This window comes from Malaclemys terrapin, chromosome 7, assembly GCF_027887155.1.
Source record: "Malaclemys terrapin pileata isolate rMalTer1 chromosome 7, rMalTer1.hap1, whole genome shotgun sequence".
In the NCBI taxonomy this organism is placed as follows: domain Eukaryota; kingdom Metazoa; phylum Chordata; order Testudines; family Emydidae; genus Malaclemys; species Malaclemys terrapin.
Window position 1 is genome coordinate 18,270,499 of NC_071511.1, and position 26,748 is coordinate 18,297,246.

Below are 26,748 nucleotides of genomic sequence, written 5' to 3' on the forward strand. Positions count from 1 at the left end.
AGCCCCTCCCCCCCCCCCCCGGAGCACTGTTTTACTGCGTTATATCCGAATTTGTGTTATATCGGGTCACATTATATTGGGGTAGAGGTGTATCTAATAATGCCTACCTTATTGCAGTGGTATTATGGTAGCACCTAGAGATCCCAACCACACTCTGCAGCCCATAGTGTCAGAAGCTGACATCCTAAAACCATCGCTGCCCCAAAGTGCTTACAATCCAAATAGACAGAACAAAGAAAGTATTCTCTCTATTTTGCACACAGGGAACTGAGGCAGAGAGAGATGCAGGATGTGCCCAAGCAGAGTTTCTGTGACTGAGCCCAGATCACCTGAGTCATGTCCACAGACTTAGCTACAAGGCCATCTTTTGTCTTTATATCATACTATTCATGCCTGGAGATAATATAGATGGGGAAATAGAGGCACGGGGCAGCAAAGTAACTCTGTCAAGACTCCAGGTCTAATGCCCTAGCCACTGGCCTATTGCCTGCCTTCAATATGAACGTGACCATGTAGCAACTTCAACAGTTTCACAAACTATCAGTTTTAGTCTGAAACTGGGGTTTAAATAATCTGCATTATTCTTTCCTGGATTCCAAAAGGAGCAACAGCGGTGGGGAGTCATTGAAAGCACCATGCGATCAAACCATTATTTTAAGATCAAAGCTCACTCAAAGTAGCCATTCTAATACTTCGGTATTCTGCTAGAGCTTAATAATGGTTTTATGGAGGAATATTTTTTCCTTCTGAAGTGCAGCTCCCATAGGTAGACTGCCCCTTTCAAGCTAGGTAGGTCTGCCAAACTTGTACAACTTTCATGGGCCTTCATTATACTACAATGCAGAGCAAACGCATGCAGAGCTGCTTTGTGGAGAAGGCTGCCATTTATGACTGAAAACCCTCACCACATGCATGACAGCTCCTCCCCCCCAAAACAGAAGTGAAACCAAGGAGGGAGAGTAAACTCCTCCTTCATGGCTATTGTAGGGATGGTGACTATACAGAAAAGATTCTTTATTGAGGCTGCCGGACACAGAGAGACCCTGCAGTTCTCTCATAGCTCCCAGGCTTGAGCAGTCTGTGCAACTTAATATTTTCACATAGGATTTTGCCTAAATTCTGGCTTGGACTCCATAGTTGTGGGATCGAATGCTTTAATGCAGCAAATGACAGTTTTGTCATTAAGAAAGACATGAAGAAGAGCTCTGTGTAAGCTCGAAAGCTTGTCTCTCTCACCAACAGAAGTTGATCTAATAAAAGATATTACCTCACCCACCTTGTCTCTCTCATATCCTGGGACCAACACAGCCACAGCAACACTGCAAATAGCTATTAACCGCTGTAATGCAAAGAGGCAGGTCACATTAAAATCGTTCTACAACAGCCTTTTATTTAAATACAACAAGTTTTCAAAGCCAGTCTCCCATGAAGTTTCTTTCTCCCGACTCCTTGATCTCATTTTCTTATATTCACTTCTGATACATTAACACAGTGGCTCTCAATCAGGGGGTACATGTACTCCAGGGGGTATGCAGAGGTCTTCCTGGGGATACATCAACTCATCTAGGTATTTGCTTAGTTTTACAACAGGCTACATAAAAAGCACTAGCAAAGTCAGGACAAACTAAAATTTCATACAGACAATGACTTGTTTACACTGCTCTGTAAGTAAGTACAATATTTATATTCCAATTGATTTATTTCATAATTGTATGGTAAAAATAAGAAAGTCAGCAATTTTTTCAGTAATAGTGTGCTGCGACACTTCTGTATTTTTATGTCTGATTTTGTAAGCAAATAGTTAAAGTGATGTATAACTTGGGGGTATGCAAGACAAATCAGACCCCTGAAAGAGGTACAGTAGTCTGGAAAGGTTGAGAGCCACTGCATTAAACACACTATTACTGCAATGGAATTCGCACACTACAGATCCTTCCATCCCTTTAATTCTCAAAGGAGAAGAATGATTCGAGTCAGGCTTTCTCCCCATCATGGAATGTATCTGTTATTATCTGTAGGTCTTTTTACCACCCCTTTCTCTTGTTGATGAATACTGATAAATACTTGGATAATATAGTGACTGCCATATATATAAAACCAGAGGCCAGATATTCTCCAGCATGGTGTTGGAGAGCTGCTGAATTGCTGGAGATACCATGTTTAAGACGAACTGTAAAACCAAGGTCCTGACTGCTTCTGGCAATTAAAGATCCATTACATTTTCACATGGGTAGCTATGATGGGTTCCCCTCGGGGTGCCACCTGGAACTGGGGTACAACTGAGCCTAGCCTGGGCTCTCTCTCTCACACACTATGCTGCTGTGATAAGCTGCAGACATGCTCCAGGTCTTAGACTTCCACCAGCATTCATGCAGCTACATGCAGGTTCTCTGACTAGCCACTGCAAGAACCACCAGTAGAAAGGCTAAAGCCAAGGTAACTCTCAGCTCCTCAGGCACACACCCCCTCTGGAGCATAAACCCAAAATTATATCACAGGGGTCGGCAACGTTTGGCACGTGGCTCGCCAGGGTAAGCACCCTGGCGGGCCGGGCCAGTTTTATTTACCTGCTGACGCGGCAGGTTCGGCCGATCACGGCCCCCACTGGCCGCGGTTCGCCGTCCCGGGCCAATGGGGGTGGCGAGAAACCACGGCCAGCACATCGCTCGCCCGCGCCGCTTCCCGCCGCCCCCATTGGCCCGGGACGGCGAACCGCGGCCAGTGGGGGCCGTGATCGGCCGAACCTGCCGCGTCAGCAGGTAAATAAAACTGGCCCGGCCCGCCAGGGTGCTTACCCTGGCGAGCCACGTGCCAAACGTTGCCGACCCTTGTTATATCATCTTGTGCTGCACAGGGAACTGTACAGCGTACGCTCAGCATTCACCCCACACACACCGCCTGCAAATGTGGCAAGGAATATGCAAAACCCCCTCTGAGCTAAGATTCCCCACACACTTCATTCTAAACTCACTGGTTTAGATTAAAAACAAAAAATAATTTTTAAATCTATCTTTTGTAGTTAATAAGTTAGGGATAGCAAACAGATCAAAGCAGATTATCTAGCAAATAAACAAAAACACAAACTAAGCTTAACACACTAGATAAATTGGATATGAATTAGCAGATTCTCACCCTAACTGATAGTACAGGCAGACTTGTAGATTCTTAAAGGCACAAGCTGCATTAGTTTTACAGCTTGGGGTTTCTCAGGTCTGCATACACAGGCTAGAAATTCCTTTAGCCTGGGTCCAGCCCTTCCCCCCAGTTCACTCAGGTGTTTTCCGGAGTCTTCTTGTTTGGGGAGTGAAGAACAACCGATAATGTCACTCCCTGGCTTATATAGCTTTAGCATATAGCAGGAACCCTTTGTTTCAAAACTTGGTTACTAGACCTGTTTTGTGGAAAAATACAGACATCCCAAGATGGTGTTCAGAATCATGTGGTCTGGTCACAAATCTTTGTAGAGTCTCAGCAGCCATTACTTACAGGCTGTCTGAAATGTTCTCAGGTGGGAGATAAGCTTCTACTAAGGCCTACTGTTTTCCCTAATGCCTCATTGCCCTGAATAGGCCCTTCCCAACCAGCTATCTAGACCGAAAGCATCTTGTCTAGTGGGCATTTCCCAGGTGTAACTACATTTGAAGTACAGATGCATATCAGTATTTATAACTTCAGACACAAAAATGATACATGCATACAAATAGGATAATCATATTCAGCAAATCATAACTTTTCCAATGACACCTTACACAGCCTGCCTTGCATAAAATACATCATAATTATGCTATAAGTATATCATAATACATTAACTCCTCACTTAACGTTGTAGTTATGTTTCTGAAAAATGCAACTTTCAGTGAAACGATATTAAACGAATCCAATTTCCCCATAAGATTTAATGTAAATGCAGGGGGTTAGGTTCCAAGGAATTTTTTTGGGCAGACAAAAGGCATTATATACTGTACAGTACTGTACTGTGGTTGGGAAGTGCCCCGGCTTACTCCACACAGGCACAGCGCGCTGCAGGCAAGGATGCTAGGAAGCACCTTCACAGCAGCAGCAGCTTCCCCAGAGAAGAACAGGCACTGACTTTGCCGGGGGATGCTCCAGGCCCACCTCTTCCCACCCCCACTTAGGGTGACCAGATCACCCAGGTCAAATATCAGGACGCGGGGGGGAGGGGCGGCAGAGCAAAAAAAAAACACACCCCCTTCCTCCTCTCTCTGCAAGTGCTGGAGGGAGGCCCCAGAGATGCAGGGGGAGCGCCGGGCTGGGCCGAGTGAGTCCAGCCTGGCCCCAAGCGCAGGCAGGACTCAGTTGGGTGGTACCTGGAGAGAGAGTAGGGGGGCGGCCCGCGGGGCCAAGCGGTGGCTGTTCTCCCCACCTGGGCAGTGGGACTCGGGAGCAGCCGCTGCTGCCGCTCCCACTGCCGCGGCCGGAGGAAGCGGCCATGGCGCTCGGCGGCTGCGGCTCTGGCTGCCGGGCCCGAGCCTGTTGCGGGGACCCAGCAGTGCACACGCTGCGCACACCCAGCCCCTAGCCAGTCGCGGCTGGGCTGGCTGCCCAGCTGGTGCAATCCCATGGCGGCCCAGGGGCGGAGGCATCGGCAGCCCAGCCCCGTTCTTTCCCCTGCGGGACCCGAGCAGGACAGGGGAGGCTGGAGCCTGCTGCCCCCACTCCGGGGCCGCCCACAAAATTTCAAAAGTGCAAAATTTCACCTGCAACACAGCAAGTGCCAAAAAGGGAGTCCCCAGTTAAGTCTGGGCTGCCAACGAGACCCATAGTTTGCAAAGCACTTTGGAATCTTTAAGGAAGTAATAAATAATAAATAGGAGATATTGCTACTACTAATACTCCTTAGATTATCAAGATTTACTCATTTCCATTTCCTTCCTTGTTTGCTGGTATGATACATGCCAATAAAATAATATATGGGGTGCAACGGCGGTGGGAGGGAGACAGCACAATAATGCTTAGTAAGAAATACTCATCTTCGAACAGGATGATTTTGCTGGTGGCTAAACCAAAGCACGGCAGAATTAAATCAGAATTCAGGATTAAAAAAAGTTAGCCAGGCCGTAAGAAAGGGGAAATTACTGTATGCCATATTTACTAGAGCCTGGCAGTTTGCAACATGAATCCAACATGTAACAACTTCTTTCTTTAGCTCTGAACTGAAGCCATGTGTTACTTATTTGAACTGCTCAGTCATTGGCCACATGTCAGGAGTACAAATGCCTCTAAAAAGCTTGGTAAATGCATTTCAAGAGGTGATTGCTATGCTGCTGTGGGTGGTAGTTTAACAAACAGCTACTGAGACAAAGCCAAATTCAGGCAAGAAGAGGGGGGAGGAAATTAACAGCTCACGTTTTTGTTTTTGTTTTCCTTTTTCCCTCTTCAACGGGCCAAGGGAATGGGAGAGTAGCTTCTGCTCTTGACAAATGCTGAAAACCGTGCACATAGCACTTAAAATATTATCCCTTGCAGGAGCCTATAAATATCAGTTCAACACAGTAAAAGTATTTGGTGTTGGACTCTTATAGGCCTTAAAAATCCTTCACCTGGAACCAGGACTAGCGACAGCCCTTGGATAAATGTTACAAGAGGAATTTATTTAAAAGATTGATGAATGGCGCCCATTGCCTCAGCACCCAAGCACCTGGCAGCAATTAAAGAGGTAGAAAGAAAGCTAGATTTACAAACGTTCAAATAGCAGCCTGCTGGAGCACTGAGTTCCAGACGATGAAAGGTCTGGTCGAGGTGCTGCTTCCTGAGGCTGCCAAACCCCGGTTCCTGAAGACCACCAGCGTGAGCAGTTCCCAGCCCCATGATGGGGCTTCTGCTCTGGACAACCTGCTACCAGTGCTGCAGAGGAATTACTGCTGCAAGAGCCACCTAGCTGATCATAGCTGCAGCAAGAGGGCACATACAAGGTGTGTTGAGCCCTCAGACAACTGGGGCCCAGGCTATTTTGGCTGGATAGATCATAGCCAACCCTGTGACCTGTGCTCCGACTAAACAAGAAGGAAGCACAAGAGCAATGGGCACTAGTGGGATCCATTCATAACACTTGGATTGACTCAAGGGAGAAGCTGCTCCATTCTACGCTATATGACGCTTCAACTTTTTCCCCCCCAAGAATCACCCCAAGCAGAGCACACTACAGTTATCTAGCCAAGAACATACAGAAGGTGCGGGTCAGTGTAGTGAGAGAGGCGTCAAATCAGAGTAAAACAGTTGCAGTCTCTTTGCAGCCTAACGTAGAAATGGCAACATTAGCAAGAGACTCCGCCTGAGAACCCAGGAGCATTGATGGAGCCAAAGTGAGCCAGAGACTGAACCATTGAACTGCACCAACAAAATCTGGACATTGCAACTTTAATTGCTGGTGTGCCGAAGCCTGAGCTGGTTTTCTTTAGGGGCTTTCTCCTGCTTATCAGCAACACTTCTGTCTGACCCAGACTGAACCTAAGCCACTGTCCTCCTGATCCAGACAGTACTTCTGCCTGAGACCAGGAAACCAAAAGGGACTATAACATATGGGTTAAAGAGAAAAGAACCTGTGGATCAGTGGCTTAGCCATATACTCATGATGATACTGCATGCCAAAGTGCTTCTGTCTCCCTCATCTGCTGAACACACACATTATACGGGATCTCATCTGCAAGAAGTCATAGGGAGACTAGAACCTGTCAGAGGGGAAGAAATACACCCGGTGAAGGGCTTCTCCATTCATTCCTACAAGGCTCCACAGGTGAGTCAACAGAGCACCACAGTCACTGGTACCAGTCCAATAAAAGGTTAGCGTGGATACTTTCCCTTTGCCTATCCCCTAGAGCAGAGGTGGGCAAACTACGGCCCATGGGCCAAATCCGGCCCCTCAGGGCTTTGGATCTGGCCTGTGGGATTGCCCCCGTGGGCCCTGCGCCGCTCTCAGAAGCAGCAGGTACCACATCCCTCAGGCAGGGGGGTAAGAGGGCTCTGTGCGTTGCCCTTGCCGCCAGGCACCCCCACACACAGCTCCCATTGGCCGGGAACGGGGAATCGTGGCCAATGGGAGCTGCGGGGGGAGGTACCAGGAGGCACAGCAAGGGAAGCGCACGCAAAGCCCTCTGCCCCCAGGGGCCGCAGTGCTTCCTGGAGCGGCGTGGGGCCGGGGATAGGGCAGGCATGCAAGGAGCCTGCCCTGGCCCCAGTGCGCACTGCTGCCACCCCGGAGCCACTTTAGGTAAGTGGCACCGGGCCAGAGCCCAAACCCCTCCTGCACCCCGCCTCCCAACTCCCTACCTTAAAACCTCCTGCCCGCACCTCACACCCCTCCTGAACCCCAACTCCCTGCCCTGAGCCCCCTCATACAGCCTGCACCCCTCCTCTGCCCCAATACCTTGTCCTTAGCCCCTTCCTGCACACCGCACCCCCTCCCACACCCCGCACTCCCTCCTGCACCCCAGCCCTGCATACAATTTCCCCACCCAGATGTGGCCCTCGGCCCAAAAAGTTTGCCCACCCTTAGCCTAAGGGTAACAATACCACAGCCGTGTCTGAAAACAGGCTGGGAGATAACAAGGGCTAGAGGCACCAGAGACTGAATAGAAAGCTAGCAGACACAGGCTGTTAGCATCAAATTATGGTATTTCAGAAAGGGCTTAACCACCCCTCCCATGAGGGCAGCTCCCCACGTGACAGAGTTAACAAACCTAACGAATAATGGCCCAAATGCTCCTGGATGGTTTTCTCCAGCCACCTGCAGCAAAGGCCCAGCTCACAGGTGATGAGAAACAAATCCCCACACACACCTCCCTCATTTCCATCAAAGTGAATAGGGAGTGGGAGGCATAGGGACCTTGGAATTTTTATTATAAATCGAACTGAATACTACACACCCGACCTTCTTTAGCAAACTGGAACAAAACCCAGCTAGAGAAACACCACATTTGTAGCCTCCTCCCTCAGCTCCACAGCCATAATGCTGTTCAGATCAGTTCAGACTGGATTCAGTATTTTATATTTATTAATTTAGCAGATAAAATGGAAATTCATCCTGGTGAGAAAAAAAATCTTGACTCAGACCAATGGGCAGGGAGATCTGATCCTACACACTGAAAGCCACACCCTCTTTCAGACTTAATGCGTCTCTCCCATGCCCTTGCCCTGAAGTGGACTGTTCCCGCTTTGCCCCTTACTACTGACGCCAGTTGGGTAGAACCAGTTACAAGACTAATAATCAGCTTAAGAGAATGATCCGACCAACATCCAAACCCATATGCACGACACATCCCTGCCTCACCCCACCCACATTCTTCTATTCGCCACCACAAGTGAATCAAGCATAGGTAGGCTGCAAGAATACTAGGGCAAAGCCCACAGCATAAATAGAATGGGATTTTGAAAAAGAAAAAGAAAAAATTAAGCCCAGGTATTTCCCCTTCTTTTTCCAACCTTCCCAGCAGAAAATACATGACTGCAAGATGGGAGTTACTACCCCTGTAATCAAGGGTTTATCCCTGAAATGCCTCAAAGGGAACAGACTGCCCCAGACACTTCAGCTTTCTGCCGCAGCATATACACAATGGGTAGGCGGGTTTAGAACAACTAGCAAGCCAGTGAAACCCTCTCAGATCTGGAAAACCAGAACTTTGTAAACAGAATCTGTTTTCAGGCAGATCAAATCTCATTAGGACTAGATCAGGATCCCAGTACTGCAGAGGGTGGGAAACAGAACCTAGAGCACAGTAACCTCCCTCTCCTGCCCAAACATCAGAGGGGGAAGTTGGGTTGGTTTCCCTGGTATCACAAGCAGTAACCTGCATTTCTTGGGCCAGGATCCAAGTAACTCCCACTGAAATCAACACGGGGAGAATTGGACCTGCTGCGTTTCAGGCCAGCTCAGAGCCTCACAGAGATCAATGTCTGTCGATACACAGATTACACTGGTTATATATTTGCGGTGTGGAGCTCCTAACCACAGTCCCTCAGCTCAGGGAATAGCTTCTCAACCTAGAGCAAAGTAAAACCTTCAAGTCCAAGTTTAAAGGAGAGAGAAAGAAATGCTTGTGGTGGTTTAAACTGCACATTGAAGTAAATAGGAGCACTTGGATTTTTACCTGAAGGAAAAACAAAATCCTGGCCTTTTTTGAGTCTCAGGGGGGAAAATAAAAATCTTTTGCCTCACAGCTACGCAGCAGGGGCTGAGGAATATGGAAATGGGGACCTTGCGTTGTGCTAACAGCTCAATGGGGAAGGAAGGATTGAGAAGGAGAGACCGCTCAGTCAGCAGCCTTTTTATCTAAAGTGCAGGCACTCCCTCAGGGTCATCAGCTGGAGAAGTAGCGGCTTCAGTCTTAACCAAATGCTTCCATATGAACCCAAGGGATTAAAGTATAGTTCTGTTCAAATGCTGCCTCTGCCATTACTCTGGCTGGTCAGGTTACACTAATGGGCTTTGAATTTGGTGGCATCTCCATTTTAAACCTCTGCGGGGCTTTGGTTTCTCTCTCTCTTTCATCACGGGCTGAAGAGCATCGCTACCTCAAATATGGCGCACAGAGCCAACCAGCACAAATGCACTGCAAGTCGCAGGGAGAAGCGGCACAGAACTGGGAGTCAGGAGAGCTGTGTTCTATTCTCAGCTCTGTAGCAGACTCATTGTGTGCCCTCAGGCAAGTCACTAAACCTGTTTCTGTGCCTCAGTTTCTTCATCTTTAAAAATGAAGGTAACACTTCCCTACCTTACAGCAATATGGGAGGCTTAATTCATTATTGGTTGTAAAGTGTCTGGAGATCCTGGAATGGAAAGAACTAAAGAAATACATATTATAGGCAGGAGGTATTTTAAAAGACAGCAAATTTTTCCCACAAATAAATTAAATCACAACCTTTTGGAAATCAGGTACAGGCAGGCACCCTGGCACTCAGCAGCTCCCAGTGAAGTGCTTTGCACTCTTGAAGAATCAGGCCTCTTAGCCAAAAGCCTAAATACAGCCTTAAGGAGACTAGTTTTTTGAAGTATCAGCCATGATGGTTTAGCAAAATTTACTTGTCACCATGTATAACATGGTAGTGACTGGGCCGTGCTATAATCTTCTTTATGTCCTCCCTGTCAGCACAGGACCAAACTTTTATAACTATGCTACAGTCAGGGCTGAATCGGGGCTTGATCCCATCACACACAGGCAAATTGAACTGTGGTGAGGACATTATCTTGCCTATAATCCAGGGTGTCCTGGCCAAATAAGAGTTGCTGTGCAGGGGAGCCTTAGAGTATGCCTCAGGTTAGCCTACCACTGTGGTTTTTAACCTTTTTTCATTTGCGGACCCCTAAAAAATTTTGAGTGGAGGTGCAGACCCCTTTGGAAATCTGACAGAGTGTGTGGCCCCCCCAGGGGTCTGCGGACCACAGGTGGAAAACCACTCGTCTACAAGACAACCGAATAACATGGCTCTCAGACAAACACTCCATGCCCATGTGCAAACAGGACCCTGTTGGCAACAAGAGTGAAACATGCACAGCTTTGTTCCCAAAGCCTACTCTCCCGCAAACACCCGCATGTGCGCACACACTACATTTCCAGTTGCTTTCTGTAGGATGCCAGCTGCCCTGTCCAACTCCTCCCAATTGCTAAATGAAAGACACCCGCTCCAAGGGTATTTCACTGGCTGTCCATTTAGCCGCTATCTTGAAGATAAACATAAATGGCTTCTGATTGTCAATTGTTTCCAAGAACTTGCTGATTTAGTTGAACTATCCTGGCCTCCATGCACAAGTGTTCTGGATGTTAGTTTAACAGGAAGCATCTATGATAGATTCAATTTGTTTCCATTAGAGAGCATCAATTAATCTTTATTATGATCACAGAAGTGCACCACTCTCTCTCAGCCTCCTGAGCAGTGCTTTGTTCTGCACACACAGCCCTCTCAGTGCGTAGATTTTTCTCTCATGCAAAACTCATGTGCCTGAACCAAGTCATCAGACCCAGATTAAAAATAATAATAATCCACACCCCACAAGAAAAAGAATGAACTGAAAAGGAGACACTGTTTGTCCATTTTGATGTATGAATGCCAGGCCTCACAACTTGGATCTGGTACACAAAGTCTGCTCTCACGCCAGACTCAGGGCCTGGGTCTCAGCTGGTATGCATCAGCAAAGCTCTCTTGAAGTCAAAGGATCCTAGATGCCAGTTGAGCATTCAGCCCTTAGATTTTACAGCAAAATTTGTAACACATGGCAGCTAAATCAATAGGAATTGCATATGTGTATCTAAGAGCAGAATTTGGCCCAATAAATAAAATAGTTCCCACCAGCCTATATGAGGGAGCAAACTTTCTTTCAGTCACATCAGAGAAGCCCACCCTGTGAGATCTCTTGGTTCCATCCAGGCAGACAATTGTTGGCCCCTTCCCATTTCACTTTAGTTTACAAACCAGTACAATTGCAGCCGTAGTATCTATGATCCCCAAAGTCAGGTTTGGCAATAGGACGGTGGTATCTATACACATTAACATGCCAGAGTTTGGCCGGATGAATTTAGGCCTGGAACAACAACCCAACTGGTCTTCTGAGCAGGTGCTGGCTTTATGGCAACCTGCCATTTCTCAACTATGGCTACTGACACGGAGAATCTTTTTATACAGAAATACTCTTCTACATTTCCTGAGCAAAGTGGGACCAGTGGGAAGGGATTAGCTGCTACAGTGTAAACTTAAGTGCAGTGCTCCAGTGAAAATTAAGAGGATGCTTTGGTTCTTGTCAGCCCTGGATTCTGCAGGCCCTCTTCACGCAGAAATCACTTTCATGTGCTAATGCTACTAAAATGCTGGTTTTACCAACAATTCATATAGTAATTGTTAAGAACCCCCAAGGCACAAAAGATGAGCCCCAAGCAATTCTTCCACAATGGAGCCAGTGCCAACAGTGAAAGAAGATCTCCCATACCCATGGGTCATGGAGGAGTCTCGTCAGCTGCCAGACAGACAGCAGAACAAGGAGATGAAAGAGCATTGTGGGATCTCGGCTTCGACAGTGACCAACAGGGTATTGCTGACCTGTATTTTGCCAGGGTTAGCGGAAGCCCCAACAAGCAGTTTCAAATTAAAACAGCGCTATCACCAGGATGCCTAATTCCCTGCAAGATTTATAACACTGAATCATCCACGTTTGCATCTACATAATTAAAAGTAGTTAGTTTTGCCACATTTTTAAAACAACAAATCATTCATTTGACAGTAATGAGGCTGAAGAGACATTTTATTTATCTTTCTGGCCAGACAGACCAATTAAAATTTTATGTCTGAAAATGCTCATTTTAAACTGTGCATTGGAGGATCTCCTGTATTGTAGAAGTAGCTTTAACGCGGCTGTAATAAATATGTGCCTACAGCTTTATTGGCATTTATTTTTAATGCATCCATTCTTGCCTCCGAAAATCTGGGAAATGCAAAGACGAAAGCTTGCATCCTGAAATGGTATTTTTCAGACTTGTTTGCTGGATACACAACAGAACCTTCCGGGTGCTGTTTCTAGGCCTATCTCATATTCTGGCAACTGGAAAAGGATGTAGGGCAGCAGCAGAATGCAAAAAGTAAGGGCCTCAGACCCATTAATTGACAGCAGAGGACACAAGGAGAGAAAATGGCCTGGCAGCAATGATGAGTGGTCCAGAGAGGTGAGAGAAAGGTCCTGACAGCAGACAGAGAGCATTAGGGGCAGCCAAAGGCCAGATGGCCTGACGAAAGGCAGACAAACAGAATTCATTTCTTTATTTCTAAAATAAAAGGGCACCTATCCGTAGCTCTACGTGCCCTGCCCTCACTGATGATCACATACATCGTAACAGAGCATCCAAATCAGCCTCACCCCCTCCTTAATGATACCCAGTGGGAACCAAGCAATCACAAACAAACCAATACCCCATTCAGCCACAGACCCTCTCCTATTTTCTCTACGCTCCCTTCCTCTCCAAGAGCTCAACAAAGTCTGCTTATTTTGAACCAGCTGGGAGTAAATTCCATAGTCAAGTGGCCCCCATGAGAGCACCTCATGGAGAACATGCAGACCCCTCTCTTGTATATGGAGGGAGTTCTAGCTGGAGTGTCTCTGTGGATTATAGCTGGGGCACTCTGGCACATGGAGAGAGGTTGTCACTCAGGTAGAGTGAATTCCAGGCCATTTAGGCTTTTCAGATCAAAACCAACATCTTAAGTTGTCAAATGGCAAGCAGTGCAGATCAGTGAGCACTGTGTCATGCTCTTGCTAAGACATTCCCCTCATCCAGATGGCACCCAGATGGTTTAACCTGGCAAAAAGACTTAAGATGCAACTTCATTGCAGTGTTTAATCTTGAAGTGACAAAAATATGGACAACGGTAGTGAGACCAGCCCAAACCTTTCCAGCCAAGTGCAGATGGAAGTGTGCCACCATGGCCACAACTGCTACTTTATTGTTCAGCAGCAGCTGTCTGTCTAACTAGACACACAAATTATGAACCTTGGCAATACACAGCAGGCACACACCATCAGTCATGGGGGTCAATGTAATCTCTGCTGTATCTTTGTGTTCTCCCAACCTAACAGCATCACATCATTTTATCTGGCTCGAGCTACTGACAGCTCACTCTCATCCATGCTCCAGTCTTCAGATGACACTAGGTAAAGGTGCCATATCTCCTGAATCAGCCAAGATATGGTCAAAGCTGAGTTTCAACAGCATACTGAAAGCACTATAGATTATGCCTCTTCACGCACAGAAAACAAGAGAGGCGAGACACCCCAAACAAGAGAGCCCATTTTATCCAACTGCATAGACACTACTGATGGAAAAGAGCTTTTAGGTCACCTAGTCCTAACCCCCTGCATCACCCCCCGTAATAATGCTGCTACTACTAACATATCTATCTGTATATGTATATAACTACCTTATATCTTCAACAGTGTGGTACAAGCATTGACTAATCTTCACAACCACTCCCTTTCCACCATGAGGTAAGTAAATGTAATTATCCCCATTCTCCAGAGAGACAGACAGACACATTAGGGGGTGAAAAAAATCACCCCTGCATCCAAGGACTACACACCACTTCAATCCCATTTCAGCCTCAAAAGGGACATAAGTGATGCATATTCCTTGTTCGGACACTGGGCAGAGCTGATTTTCACTGCAAGCAAATTGCTCAAGACCAAAGTTGAGGCAGAGCTCAGTTCATCAGGCCACACACACAGTACATTATATTATCTAGTGCTCTGTCCAGTCTACTTTTTAAATGACACAAGCAGTGGGGCTTTGGCCAATTGAAATCTCACTGTCATGAAAAGTTTCCTGATATTCAGCCTAAATGCCCTTTTTCCTTTGTTTCCTCCCATTATCCACAGTCAACCCATCTCAAACTCCATTAAATAATTCCTCTCCTCTGTGTTTATTACCCTTCAGGTATTTGTAGACAAGATCATAGAAATGAAAGGCTGGAAGGGACTTGGACAAGTCATCAAGGGCAGGCCCATGACTGAGGAAGGACCAAGTAAACCTAGACCATCCTTGATGTCCAACCTATTGTTAAAAACCTTCGGTGATGAGGGATTCCACAACCCCGGTTGGGGGAGGGGAGGAGCTTATTTCAAAGCTTTATTACCCTTCTAGTTAGAAAAATGATCACATCCTCCCACACTCCCTTTAGTTGGCACTCAGCTCTTTTAATCTTTCCTCAAATCAATCCAGCCAGCACACTAACCATTTGTTCCTCTTCTCTGAGCTCTTTCCAGTTTGTTTACATCTTGCGTCACTTCCACACCTATTCTGCTCTTTTATGCTTTCAGTTCCTCTTCAGCTAACTGCACACCTTAGAAAGCTTTGGATTTGAACCCACTCTCGTTGAAATCAATGGCAAAATTCCCTAGTAACCTCACTGGAAGTACGGTTTGGCTTTCATCTGCATTGTTTCTACTATCGCTAGCTAGGGTTACTGTTATAATTCATTGCGTTTCTCCAACCTCTCTATCACTTTCAGTGTGCCGGTGAAACTTTTTTCCTGGTAAGCATTTTTGTTTTTCTTTATTGCGCCTAGCTCTTCCCTGATTTATTGTGTTGTGATGTTTATATCACATATTTTCCTCACCAAGTCAATTTTAGTGTTTAAATCTTAGCCCTTTTTCTCGTCTCAGCTAAAGGCACCTTCCAGGATATGCATCTAGCCTACTAAAATAACTGCTCTGTTAGCAGCAACATCCATGCACATTAACACACATGCAATGACCTGTCTGGACTCATGGGTTTTGCTTTTGGAAGTAAACAGTTCTGATTTGAGAAACCATATATAATCACCTGGTGGTCTCTTCACCAAGAGGGCCTGCTGTTTCTAGCCAAGTTATCCCCATCTTATTAATGGGTTAAAGAGGTGGGAATTAGGTTCTCTCCATTCTGGCCTCTGACACACTGGATGAGAAAACTACCCCTTAATATAGCCATAATTTCGGTCACCATTGTATCACAAGTCTCAGAAACTTCCTCTATAATAAACTGATGTAGTACGTGCCAGTAATCACCCTCCCTGCATAGATCATGAGTCTTTTCTTGGGAGGTGGAATTTCAACATACTACAGCAAACTCCTTTTCTCTCTCCCCAGGTGGAAATATTTCTCTGGAAATAAATGTGTGAATTTTTTCTGCTCTCGCCCCCTTTTTTGATCTAGCCTTTTGGAACACTTTGTAGCCCTGCGTTCAGCATTCAGGCTTCTTCTCCATAACGAGACATGCTTCTTCAATTTTCTCCTGTTCTAGTCATGTGCCAGCTGTTCCAATGCCAGAATTTTGTTTCCATAAGTCTCTTTCTCTTACTAGTTTCCTCCATTTTAGTCATTTGTTGGAGATTTTGTAGACAAGACTTAGGCTAGCTGGAAGGAAAAACAGAAGACCTGTTCTCCTCGAGCTTACATCCACGCAGCCCATTGCCTTCAATGGGGGAGTACAGTTTTGGAGGAGAGCCAAATTTGATTAATAACTGCAAAGATTCTATGTCAGATATAGATGGGCCTGAATCAACACACTGAGACACGGGGGAAGTCTGGTTACAGATCTGAACATCACAAAGGGGAAGAAGGAAGAGAGAGAAAACAGATGTTGTAAGGCTTCCATCATGGCTTTAGTGAAGGAACTCATTTGCACCACAGATGTGCATTGATAAATCCTGCACATTACAGCACCATTTGCTAGAATCCAAAGCACCTCAATCCGTTCTGTTCGTGTAGGAGGTGCACGATATTCACAGAACATGCCTTACCTTGAAGGAGGAACTCAGGCTTCCCTATGCAGGCCTTTCTGTATTCCGCACAGTGGTGCTCAACATCTGGAACTATAAACTACACCACCATTTGGGTGCACAGTTACGAAACATGATCAAAGACTATTAAATAAACATTCGTGCCCAACCATAATTTTTCCTCTTAAATGTTGGCTTCATTTTAAAGCTCAGCCTTGTGAGCTCTGCCATTCAATGCAATCAGCCATTCTGTTCATGGAACCACAGCGGTTACGAGAAAGAGACTGACTAGTTTGTCTAGTCCAGTAGTTCCCAGCCTTTCCCATACTGGATCCTCGCCCATTTCACAGATTTTAGAGGCCAAACGGGACCATTCTGATCATCTAGGAGAAGTCCTGGCCACAATGCATTTAGCAGGAGTTCTGCCACTGATTTCAATTAAGCCAGGATTGTACCCCTAGTTTGATCATTTAGCAACATGCAAAAGGCAGAGTGACCCCAACCCCCTCACACTGGGGAAGGGAGGAAGGAGAGGAGGTCATGACCCCAGAAGTTGAGAACATCCATCCTGCTGGGGTGGGAGATAGGGTGACCAGACAGCAAGTGTGAAAAATCGGGACGGGGGTAATAGGAGCCTATATAGAAAAAGACCCAAAAATCGGGACATTTGGTCACCCTAGGTGGGGAAAGTCATCAGTGCACAATTATTCCCTACAGTATACTTGCTAGTGTTTTGCCCAATCTAGGATAGATTTGTTTTAATGTCTCAAACAGAGGAACTCCCATCACTGCCCGGGGAGACTACTCACCAGCCAAAAATGCATCTGCTAGGAAGTTTCTGCTGATACAAAATTCTGGTCCTGATTTGGCCATCCTACCCCCAGTTTTATACAGAGGTAACTCTACTGATTTCACAGGAGTCATGCCAGCATAAACCTGCAGTGGGGCAGCGGTGAACCAGACCCACTGTGTACATTCCTCTTTTCCTAATTTCATCTTGTTAGTTCTAGTCACATGCCTTGGCATCGTCCTAAACAAATCCTCTCTCCTCACTGTTTGCAGCCTTCAGCAACGCATAAATTAACATACATTCAGATTAAAGGATAGATCAGATGGTTGTATCAGAAAACAGTTTTCTGTAAATACAAAAGGCACTGTAAGAACGGAATAACCTCAAGAAAATTATCCCAATTCGATGGGCAAAATGAGCCTCCATTCTGTGTTGCTGCCACCCAGAAAAGTGGCCTGGCCCAAGTCCCGATTGCTCTGATGAAACAGGGCATCAAAGGAGAATACGTTCCATGAGTACAACCCCAGTGCCAGTGATCCGGCAGCTTCAATATTTCCATTTTGTTGAAGTCAGACAATGAACAATCATCGCAAATTAATATTTTGAACCTAGTCATACACCACAAAAGGGTATGGAGATATTCATGGAAAAACTTGTTGGAAAGAGTAAGCCATTACCCCATCTTCAGTCACCCTGTCACAGCCCTAGTGATGTCAGCGGTGTAGGGGTAGAAGTAGGGTCCACATTTGGCCCAATCCATCTTTAAAAACACTGTATAAGCATGGGTCAGTCTTCAGGAATAAAAGCAAATCCCTCCCTCCCCTTTAAAGCAGAGAGATTTCATAGGCTAAGAGAGTATTTCATCTGCTTAACTGCAGGGTGCAATAACATCAATTTGCCCAAATTATACATGAGGAGAAAGGTAATTGGCACCAAGCAGTATATGTTGTGACTGTTATATCATTCTTCAAAACTGGCTACAAAAGGCTGAAATGCAAAAGAGAGTAAACAATGGCACAAAATCAACTGACAACCCCCACCTCAAAATCCTCCCATCTGGCACTGGTTTGAGCCATCCACGCAGCAGCTCAATTTAAATGATGTATCTGGGGAGAGAGATGTGGCTGAATTCAGGAGGAAACTGACACAAGCTAATTGACCCTTAGTGAGAATCAAAGAAAGTTCTTTTACTTTAAGTGTTCACAAGTCTTCCCTCATTGATGCATTTCACACTGTTTTATATTTTTTAACTCTGCCAAGTATTATATATATATGGCTTCTCCTTTAACCAGAGATTTTAGGAAACAGCAAAATATGGAATTTCTATATAACAAAAAATTATGATAGGGTCATGGGAGCTGTTCCATATAATCTCACATCTATATATTCTGGGTTTTCTTTAAATGGAAACACATTAACAATGAATAGTTTAAAATTGCAAGCACAAGAGTTTTTTGCCATCAACAAAGATAATCCAAGTGACAGATTATTATAATGATGGTACTATGAACAAAATTAAGGAGTTCTCTAACAGAATTACAGGCTATCCAAGAACAATTAATAAGCGCAATTATGAGGCCCACTATTAAAAATCATGTTTTTAATAATCAGAATAAAACCATACACAAACACACACACACAGCCACCCACCCCCCTTTCACTACACTGGAGGCATTTGTACTGTCGTTAGACTGGAAGATGCCAACTTTTCCATCATAAATCCAGCTGTAATAAAAATTAGCTCAGCGTCTGAAATTTGGCATTCAGTGGTTTCAACTCAGGAATTTTTTTTATTATTGCATTTTATCTGTACAATTTAGAAATAGAGCAGTCTGCCTGAAGGGACCTGATCCTGCAAAACATTTACTAACGATTGTTATGTCCACAAGTAGTCCACTGAATTAAATGGAACTACACCCAGGCATAGTCACTTGCAAAAGTATTTGCAAGATCAGGGCCTACATTACCAGAATGCAAACAAATAAGGTACACTTTATTTATTTACTTACAAAAATACATCAATAATTTCCTTTTCCCTTTAAGATCCTGATCCTGAAAAACACTTGCAAGTGTGTTTAACCCTATGCATGCAAGTAGCCCCCTTGAACTCAAAAGGAATACTCATGCGCATAAACTTAAGAACATGAATTAAGTGTTTGCAGGATCTGGGTCTCAACTGTTAATTTCATGGGAAAGTTATCACTTTAAATAATTAAAAAAAAAAAGAAAAAAGAAATGAAGGTGACCATTCCATTTTAATACGTAGCAATTGCTCACTATCGATTTTGCATCCAAAGTTTCCCAGGGATTTTATTTCTGTCTACAGTCTACAGAATTGGTGCCTATCAGCAGATGGCGAGGACATGCAAACACAACAGATCATAACAGCTCTTTGGGTTATCCTGTCAATAATCCACAGATTAAAGAAAGCCATAAGTAGACATTGATATTGGTTCCACACCAGACAGCACAATCTATCGTGTCAATAATCTGCAGATTAGAAGGTCACCCATGCCCTGGGCCTTAATTTATCAATAAGAATTGTTTTTTTAAAAATACTTGTTTAAAAGAAGGGAGGAAAGACAAAAACTATGTTACATTATCGCAGAGCTACTGAATTAGGAATAAATATATACATTGATGCCAGAAATTCCATGCAGAACCCACCCTATTATTGCAGAGGTTTCACAGCAGAGGGTGTGTGCAACATATGTTCTACCACTATGCCTAGGCACAATATTGTGTGACCTGGGAGCGAAGGATGGAGTGCCAATCCTACATTTAAACGTCCTTGGTTTTAATAGTATTAAGATATATCCTAAATATTACTGCATGGAATAGATAGTATTCTTATACCTCAATATTTGTTAATATGAATATGCTGAATATCTATGGAAATACTGTACGTGGGAGGTATACATCCTTGCCTACATAATGCATACTAAATGTCAATTGCTTTATGTATACAACAAACAGATTGATGCATACATATTCATAGCCACATAGAAAAAGACTTTACTTTATCTGAGGAAGGTGAAATTTATCAAAATGGCTTTAGAATGACTTATCACCATCAAGAAGAGGAAGTATGGATCTTACTAAAACTGACACTCCTAAAGCCAACCATATAGCTTTCATACAACTGCAATGCAGCTTTTACTACCCATCCATCCTATAATCCACACTCCAAGCCGCTCGTTCTCTCTGTACGGCCAAAGGCAGAAAATAAAACAACCCGGTCTTGGGCTGCTTATCCAGGATTTTCACAATAAGATTATTGATGCATAATAAGATTTGACAATGAGAAACAGGGGAAGGGCGGGGGGGGAGTCAAAAGGTAAAGCGTTCACTAACCTTTTACTTGAGTTTCATATTCTGCTATGATCTCTTTGTCTTTCTTGAACTTAGTTTGAGATGACATCTTTTGAAAGATCTAAAAAGATCCCAGGATCCTTTCTCTCTCTCTTTTTTTTTTTTAAAGTCCCCCCGGTCTGCTCCGCTCTATTTGATCACAGTGAGTCAGTTTCGCAGCTTTTCAAGCGTGCCTGTTTCACTTTGCTGCAAAGATAAAAAACCCTCCTTCTCTCCCTTTGCAAAAAGAATTCCCTTCATTTGCAACAACCAAGGGGCTGCAGCACCAGAAAGGAAGCTTGGGAGCGTGCCCTTGTGGAAACAATACTAAAAGGTGGGAGGGGGGGAATCTCAGCTGCACCCAAATCTTCAGAGAGATTTTAAAAAATATATATATTAATCACAATTTAGCAACAGCCTAGCACAACAACACACACACGCATGTAGTCAAACCCAGCGCAGGCAAGGAAAGCCCTGGCTTTAATCCAAGAAGGTCAGGTTGCAAAAGGGGCTCTCATTTCGCTTCCTCACACCCCCACCCCTCAGCACGTCTGATTAACCGAGAGGCTTAAAACCCAGAGATAGAAGTTTGCCTGCTGGAAATGTATTTGCTCAGTCCCCTAGAGCTTGTGCACACCCCTGCTTTTACTGCAGGCTTGAATCGAGCTCTCCCCACGTCACGCAGCCTGGCTCCTCCCCCCAGATTTTATAACAGCTGACACATTGTAGCCTACAGGAGAGCATAAGTCACTGCAAGAGGCAGCGGCAGAAATCAGATCTGCAAAAAGGTGTAAAACAGCACTTAGCTGTGTTGAACGGAACCGCTCTGCAATGGGAGTAGGGTGACCAGATGTCCCGATTTTATAGGGACAGTCCCGATTTTTGGGTCTTTTTCTTATATAGGATCCTATTACCCCCCCACCCACCCACCCTCTTTCCCGATTTTTCACACTTGCAGTCTGGTCACCCTAAGTGGGAGAGGCACGCGTTTGTCCTGGAAAACAGCGCTGGACACAGTCTCCTCTACTCCTTCAATTAAATGCTATTGGGAAAGAGAACGGAAGGGCCGAGCAGAAGCGATCGGATAGATAACACATAGATTTTTGCCTTGATTGTAGTATTGACGCCAGGATTTTTTTTATCTCCAAATTAGCCTCGTAAAAAGATTTGGTTGCTGTTGCAAAAATCAGTGGCAGTGCCTTGAGATCCACTGATTAAGAGGTGCTTTGCATGTGCAGCCATTTGTTAATTAAACTTCGTATCATCCTGTGGGAGTGAGGAATAGGGTACCCCTTTTAGAGCTGGGTAAAGTGAGGTATAAAAAAAAAAAACCGAAATGCCCCTATGCACAGGCAGAACCTTACATCCTTGAAGTCAATAGGGCGTCAAGCATAGGTGCCATTTGACTTCTATGGGCGGCGGGGCATCTTCAGCCAAGCCAACGGGACTACAGATGGGGACCAAATTCAATGCCTGCCCAAAACTTGCAGTTTGGGGGGCAACACCCTGCATACCCCCCCCCAGACTATACCTATAGCTTCAAGGGGGTGCAAGAGTTTGCCTAAACTGAGGCGACTGCGGGATCAGGCCTCAGTAATTAGCTAAAGGTCAAACAGTGAGCAAGTGGCGGAGTTAAGAATAAGACTCAAGAGTCCTAGCTCACTCTTATGACTAACCAAAAGAAAGACTCCAGTCCTCCTACACATTTCCTTCCCAAGTCCAAATGCAAAAATAGCAACCTCCCAACAAGCAGGTAGAGTATATACTGTCAGAGCCTATATAGACCGCAAACTGCAATATTACTGATCTACACAATATCCGTCTATGCATTTCTAATGTGTCCCTCCCTCTAGGATCCGTTTATATACACAAATAGTCATATTTGTAATTCAACCACTCCCCCCCCTGTCTTGTGCACACAGATATTACACTGAATGTTCAAAACCAAAGAGAGTAAGAAAATAATGTTGCCTCATAAAAGCCCATCCAAGCAAGGAAATTCACGGCTAGATATAAATGAGCTCAACATCAAAGGCTTAAAGAGCCCTCCAAAAACAATGGTAAAGAGCCATTGTCTTGTTCCTAATAATTCTGTTGATTGCTCTTCCCCTAGTGGGCTTCTCTAACACACAGAACATTTTAATTAGGAATGTAAATACGGTTTTAAAAGTTAACCGTTTAAACGATTAACAAATATTTTGTTTAAATGGTTAACCAATTAGGCAGCTGGGGCCCATCCAGCCAGCGCAGCTGGGCCCACACCAGCCAAGCGGCGGGGTGCCGCTGGGGTTAGCCGGCCCACCGGCCTGGGGTTAACAGTTAAGGCCAGTTAACCAGTAAGACTACTGCTTACCGGTTAACATTTTACATCCCTAATTTTAATGTGGTGTTTGATAACTTAATACTTGGCTCTTACCAAGCATTTTGCCTATTCAAAGTACTTTGCAAATATTCATTAATTAATGCTTACATTAATTAATACCCTGTGACATTGGTGAGTATTACTGTCCCCATATTATAAATGAAAAACTTCAGTATTGCCAACCCCAAGCATTCAAAATGTTTAGACTGGCTTCAATATCATGATGTTTTAAAAATAATAAGTTTTGGGTCTGTTTGACCCGGGATGCCTGGGGCAGCCCTCAATGAAAATGCCACAGTCAGGGCAGGCTGCAAAGCGAGATCAGATACTCCTAAAACTGGTGGTTAACACTGAAGTTATTGGGCCAAAAGAAACCTGATGAGGTTCAACAAGGACAAGTGCAGAGTCCTGCACTTAGGACGGAAGAATCCTATGCACTGCTACAGACTAGGGACCGAATGGCTAGGTAGCAGTTCTGCAGAAAAAGACCTAAGGGTCACAGTGAACAGGAAGTTGGATATGAGTCAACAGTGTGCTCTTGTTGCCAAGAAGGCTAACGGCATTTTGGGCTGTATAAGTAGGGGCATTGCCAGCAGATCGAGGGACGTGATCGTTCCCCTTTATTCGACATTGGTGAGGCCTCATCTGGAGTATTGTGTCCAGTTTTGGGCCCCACACTACAAGAAGGATGTGGAAAAATTGGAAAGAGTCCAGCGGAGGGCAACAAAAATGATTAGGGGGCTGGAGCACATGACTTATGAGGAGAGACTGAGGGAACTGGGATTGTTTAGTCTCCAGAAGAGAAGAATGAGGGGGGATTTGATAGCTGCTTTCAACTACCTGAAAGGGGGTTCCAAAGAGGATGGAGCTCGGCTGTTCTCAGTGGTGGCAGATGACAGAACAAGGAGCAATGGTCTCAAGTTGCAGTGGGGGAGGTCTAGGTTGGATATTAGGAAACACTATTTCACTAGGAGGGTGGAGAAGCACTGGAATGCATTACCTAGGGAGGTGGTGGAATCTCCTTCCTTGGAGGTTTTTCAGGCTCGGCTTGACAAAGCCCTGGCTGAGATGATTGAGTTGGGTATTGGTCCCGCTTTGAGCAGGGGGTTGGACTAGATAACCTCCTGAGGTCCCTTCCAACCCTGATATTCTATGATCCTATGATAAGTTAAACTCACCAACCAGTTACAAATTGTGCTTCTGATCCCACACACTGGTTATAGAGATGCTGAAAAAAAGAAATCACACAGCCCCATTTATTGCATTCCAGTTCTCTGGCTCCCAATCAGCGCCTAGGTCCAGTACAGTGAGAAGTTATTTAAAAACTCTGCTCATATATACAAAATGTTCTCCTGACCCCAAAAGGTCAGCTACGACCAGGTCAATATTAGTTTGGATCTTACCCAAAATACCACACTGCCAGCCAATGCTTTAGTGTCTAAAACTAAAGGTCAATTATAAGGAAAAAGAAAGAACAAGAAAAGAGTTGTTAAATGATAAAGCACTCAGATACATACAAAGACTTCGAAGTCCATATATCAGGTTCTTAGCAGTATTGAGGAGTTTGCTGGCTTGGAAGTCCCTCTAGAATACATCCACAGCTTGGATGGGTCATTCAGTCCTTCGTTCCGAGCTTCATTTGTATAAAAGTTACTCCAGAGGTAAGAAGCAGGAATGAGGACAAAATGGAGATGATGCAGCTGACTTTTATATGCTTTTGCCATGCAGACATAGGCGCCGACTCCGTGGGTGCTCCAGCCCCGGAGCACGCACGGAAAAAAATTGGTGGGTGCTCAGCACCCACCGGCAGCTCCCCATGGCCCTGCCTCACCCCCCTCCTCCAGTTTACCTCCGCCTCCTCCTCCTCCGCAAGCGCACCACCATGTCCTGCTTCTCTCCCCTCCCTCCCAGCGCTTGAACCGTGAAACAGCTGATTCGCGGGGCAGAGAGGGAGGGAGGAGGAGGGGGGACGCGGCGCACTGGAGGAAGAGGCGGGGCCGGGGCGGGGATTTGGGGAAGGGATCCAATAGGGACAGGGAGGGGGCAGAGTTAGGGCAGGGACTTTGGGGATGGGGTTGGAATGGGGGCAGGGCCGAGGTGGTGATTGGGTGGAGTCAGGGTGGGGCCAGGGGCGGGGAAAGGGGTGAGAGGGCATGGGCATCCACCGGCGCCAGAGAAATTTGGCACCTAAGCATGCAGCTTGTACTTCCTTTGTCCCAAACACAAGCTGTACAGCACGTGACATGGAAAAGCCTTAGGGTATGTCTACACTGGCAGAGTTACAGCGCCAGGAGTCACAGCGCCACTCAGAGAGCACTGAAGGGAAACCGCTGTTGAGTGTCCACACTGTCAGCTGCCTGTGCAATAGCGTGTTCACACTTATGGCACTTGCAGCGGTATTCGGAGAGGTACACTCTGGACAGTTATCCCACAGAGCATTTCTTCCTCTTCTGCCACTAAGAGTGGTGGGAAGACAGAGGGGGGTCATGGGGCATCCCGGATCCTGTCCCAGTGCCCCGTGATACATTGCTTCACATCCCAGCAATCCCTGTGCTTCCATCTGCATTTGGCGCCATCTATCAATGGTTTGTGTACTGTGTGCTCTGCCTCTTCAGGCTGCAGGAATGGATCCCGCACTGTTAACCAATATGCTCCTTGCTCTGACCAACACCTCACGAGTGGCAGTGGAGTTATTCCTTAAACTACAAACGCAAGAGGAGTGTGACATTGATCTTGCCACGTGTACTAGCTATGACACAAGATTGCTTGTGGCATTCACGGAGGTGCTGACCACAGTGGAATGCCGCTTTTGAGCTCAGGAAACAAGCACTGAGTGGTGGGATCACATTGTCATGCACGTCTGGGATGACAAGCAGTGGCTACAGAACTTTCGGAGGAGGAAAGCCACATTCATGGGATTGTGTGATGAGCTTGCCCCAGTCCTGCGGTGCAAGGACACGAGAATGAGAGCTACCCTGCCGTTGGAGAAGCGCGTGGCAATTGCACTGTGGAAGCTGGCTACTCCAGACTGCTACTGGTCAGACCTAACCAGTTCGGAGTGGGAAAGTCTACCGTTGGACTCCTGTTGATGGAAGTCTGCAGGGCCATTAATCACATCCTGCTCCGAAAGACCGTGACTCTGGGCAACATGCGTGACATTGTAGATGGCTTTGCACAAATGGGCTTCCCTAACTGTGGAGGAGCAGTAGATGGCACACATATTCCAATTCTGGCACCAGACCAACTAGCCACCGAGTACATTAATCGCAAGGGGTATTTCTCAATGATTCTCCAGATGCTTGTGGATCACCATGGGCGTTTCACAGACATTAATGCAGACTGGTCCAGAAAGGTGCATGACGCACGCGTCTTTCGGAACACTGGCTCATTCAGGAAGCTGCAAGCAGGGACTTTCTTCCCTGACCAGAAGATCACTGTAGGGGAAGTCAAAAAACCCATTGTGATCCTGGGAGACCCCGCCTACCCCTTAATGCCATGGCTTATGAAGCCATACACAGGGCAACTTGATACCAGCAAGGAGCGGTTCAACAACAGGCTGAGCAAGTGCAGAATGACTGTTGAGTGTGCTTTTCGCTGTTTAAAGGCTTGCTGGCACTGCCTCTATGGGAAGCTGGACCTGGCCGATGACAATACTCCTATGCTTATAGGCACGTGTTGTATGCTCCATAATAGTTGTGAAGGGAAGAGTGAAAGCTTCACTCTGGATTGGACCGCAGAGGCTCAGCACCTGTAGGCTGAGTTTGAACAGCCAGAGACCAGGGCTGTTAGAGGGGCACAGCGCAGGGCTATAAGGATCAGGGATGCCTTGAGGCTGAAAGCACTAATATTTTTTGCTATTGCAGTGCTTGTAATGCTAGGAGGTGATTGGTGTAGACGATGCAAAATGTGGGTTTAACATAATTGTATGTTGCTTTTCAGGGCTCTTTGCCTTCAGTTAGTAGAATAAAGATTGCTTTCAAACCAACACAATTCTTTT

At 45.6% G+C, this 26,748-nt stretch overlaps 1 protein-coding gene across 2 annotated transcripts in view; it reads right to left on the reverse strand.

Moving 5' to 3' along the window:
• SRGAP3 (SLIT-ROBO Rho GTPase activating protein 3) overlaps nt 1-21,013 on the reverse strand; it is a 220,568-nt gene extending 199,555 nt beyond the window's left edge. For both annotated transcript variants that reach the window (XM_054035457.1, XM_054035455.1), the window contains exon 1: nt 20,393-21,013. In XM_054035457.1, coding sequence (XP_053891432.1) covers nt 20,393-20,459 — 67 coding nt within the window. In that variant the 5' untranslated portion in view covers nt 20,460-21,013. The remainder of the gene's footprint in view (nt 1-20,392) is intronic.
• Nucleotides 21,014-26,748: the final 5,735 nt, after the last annotated feature.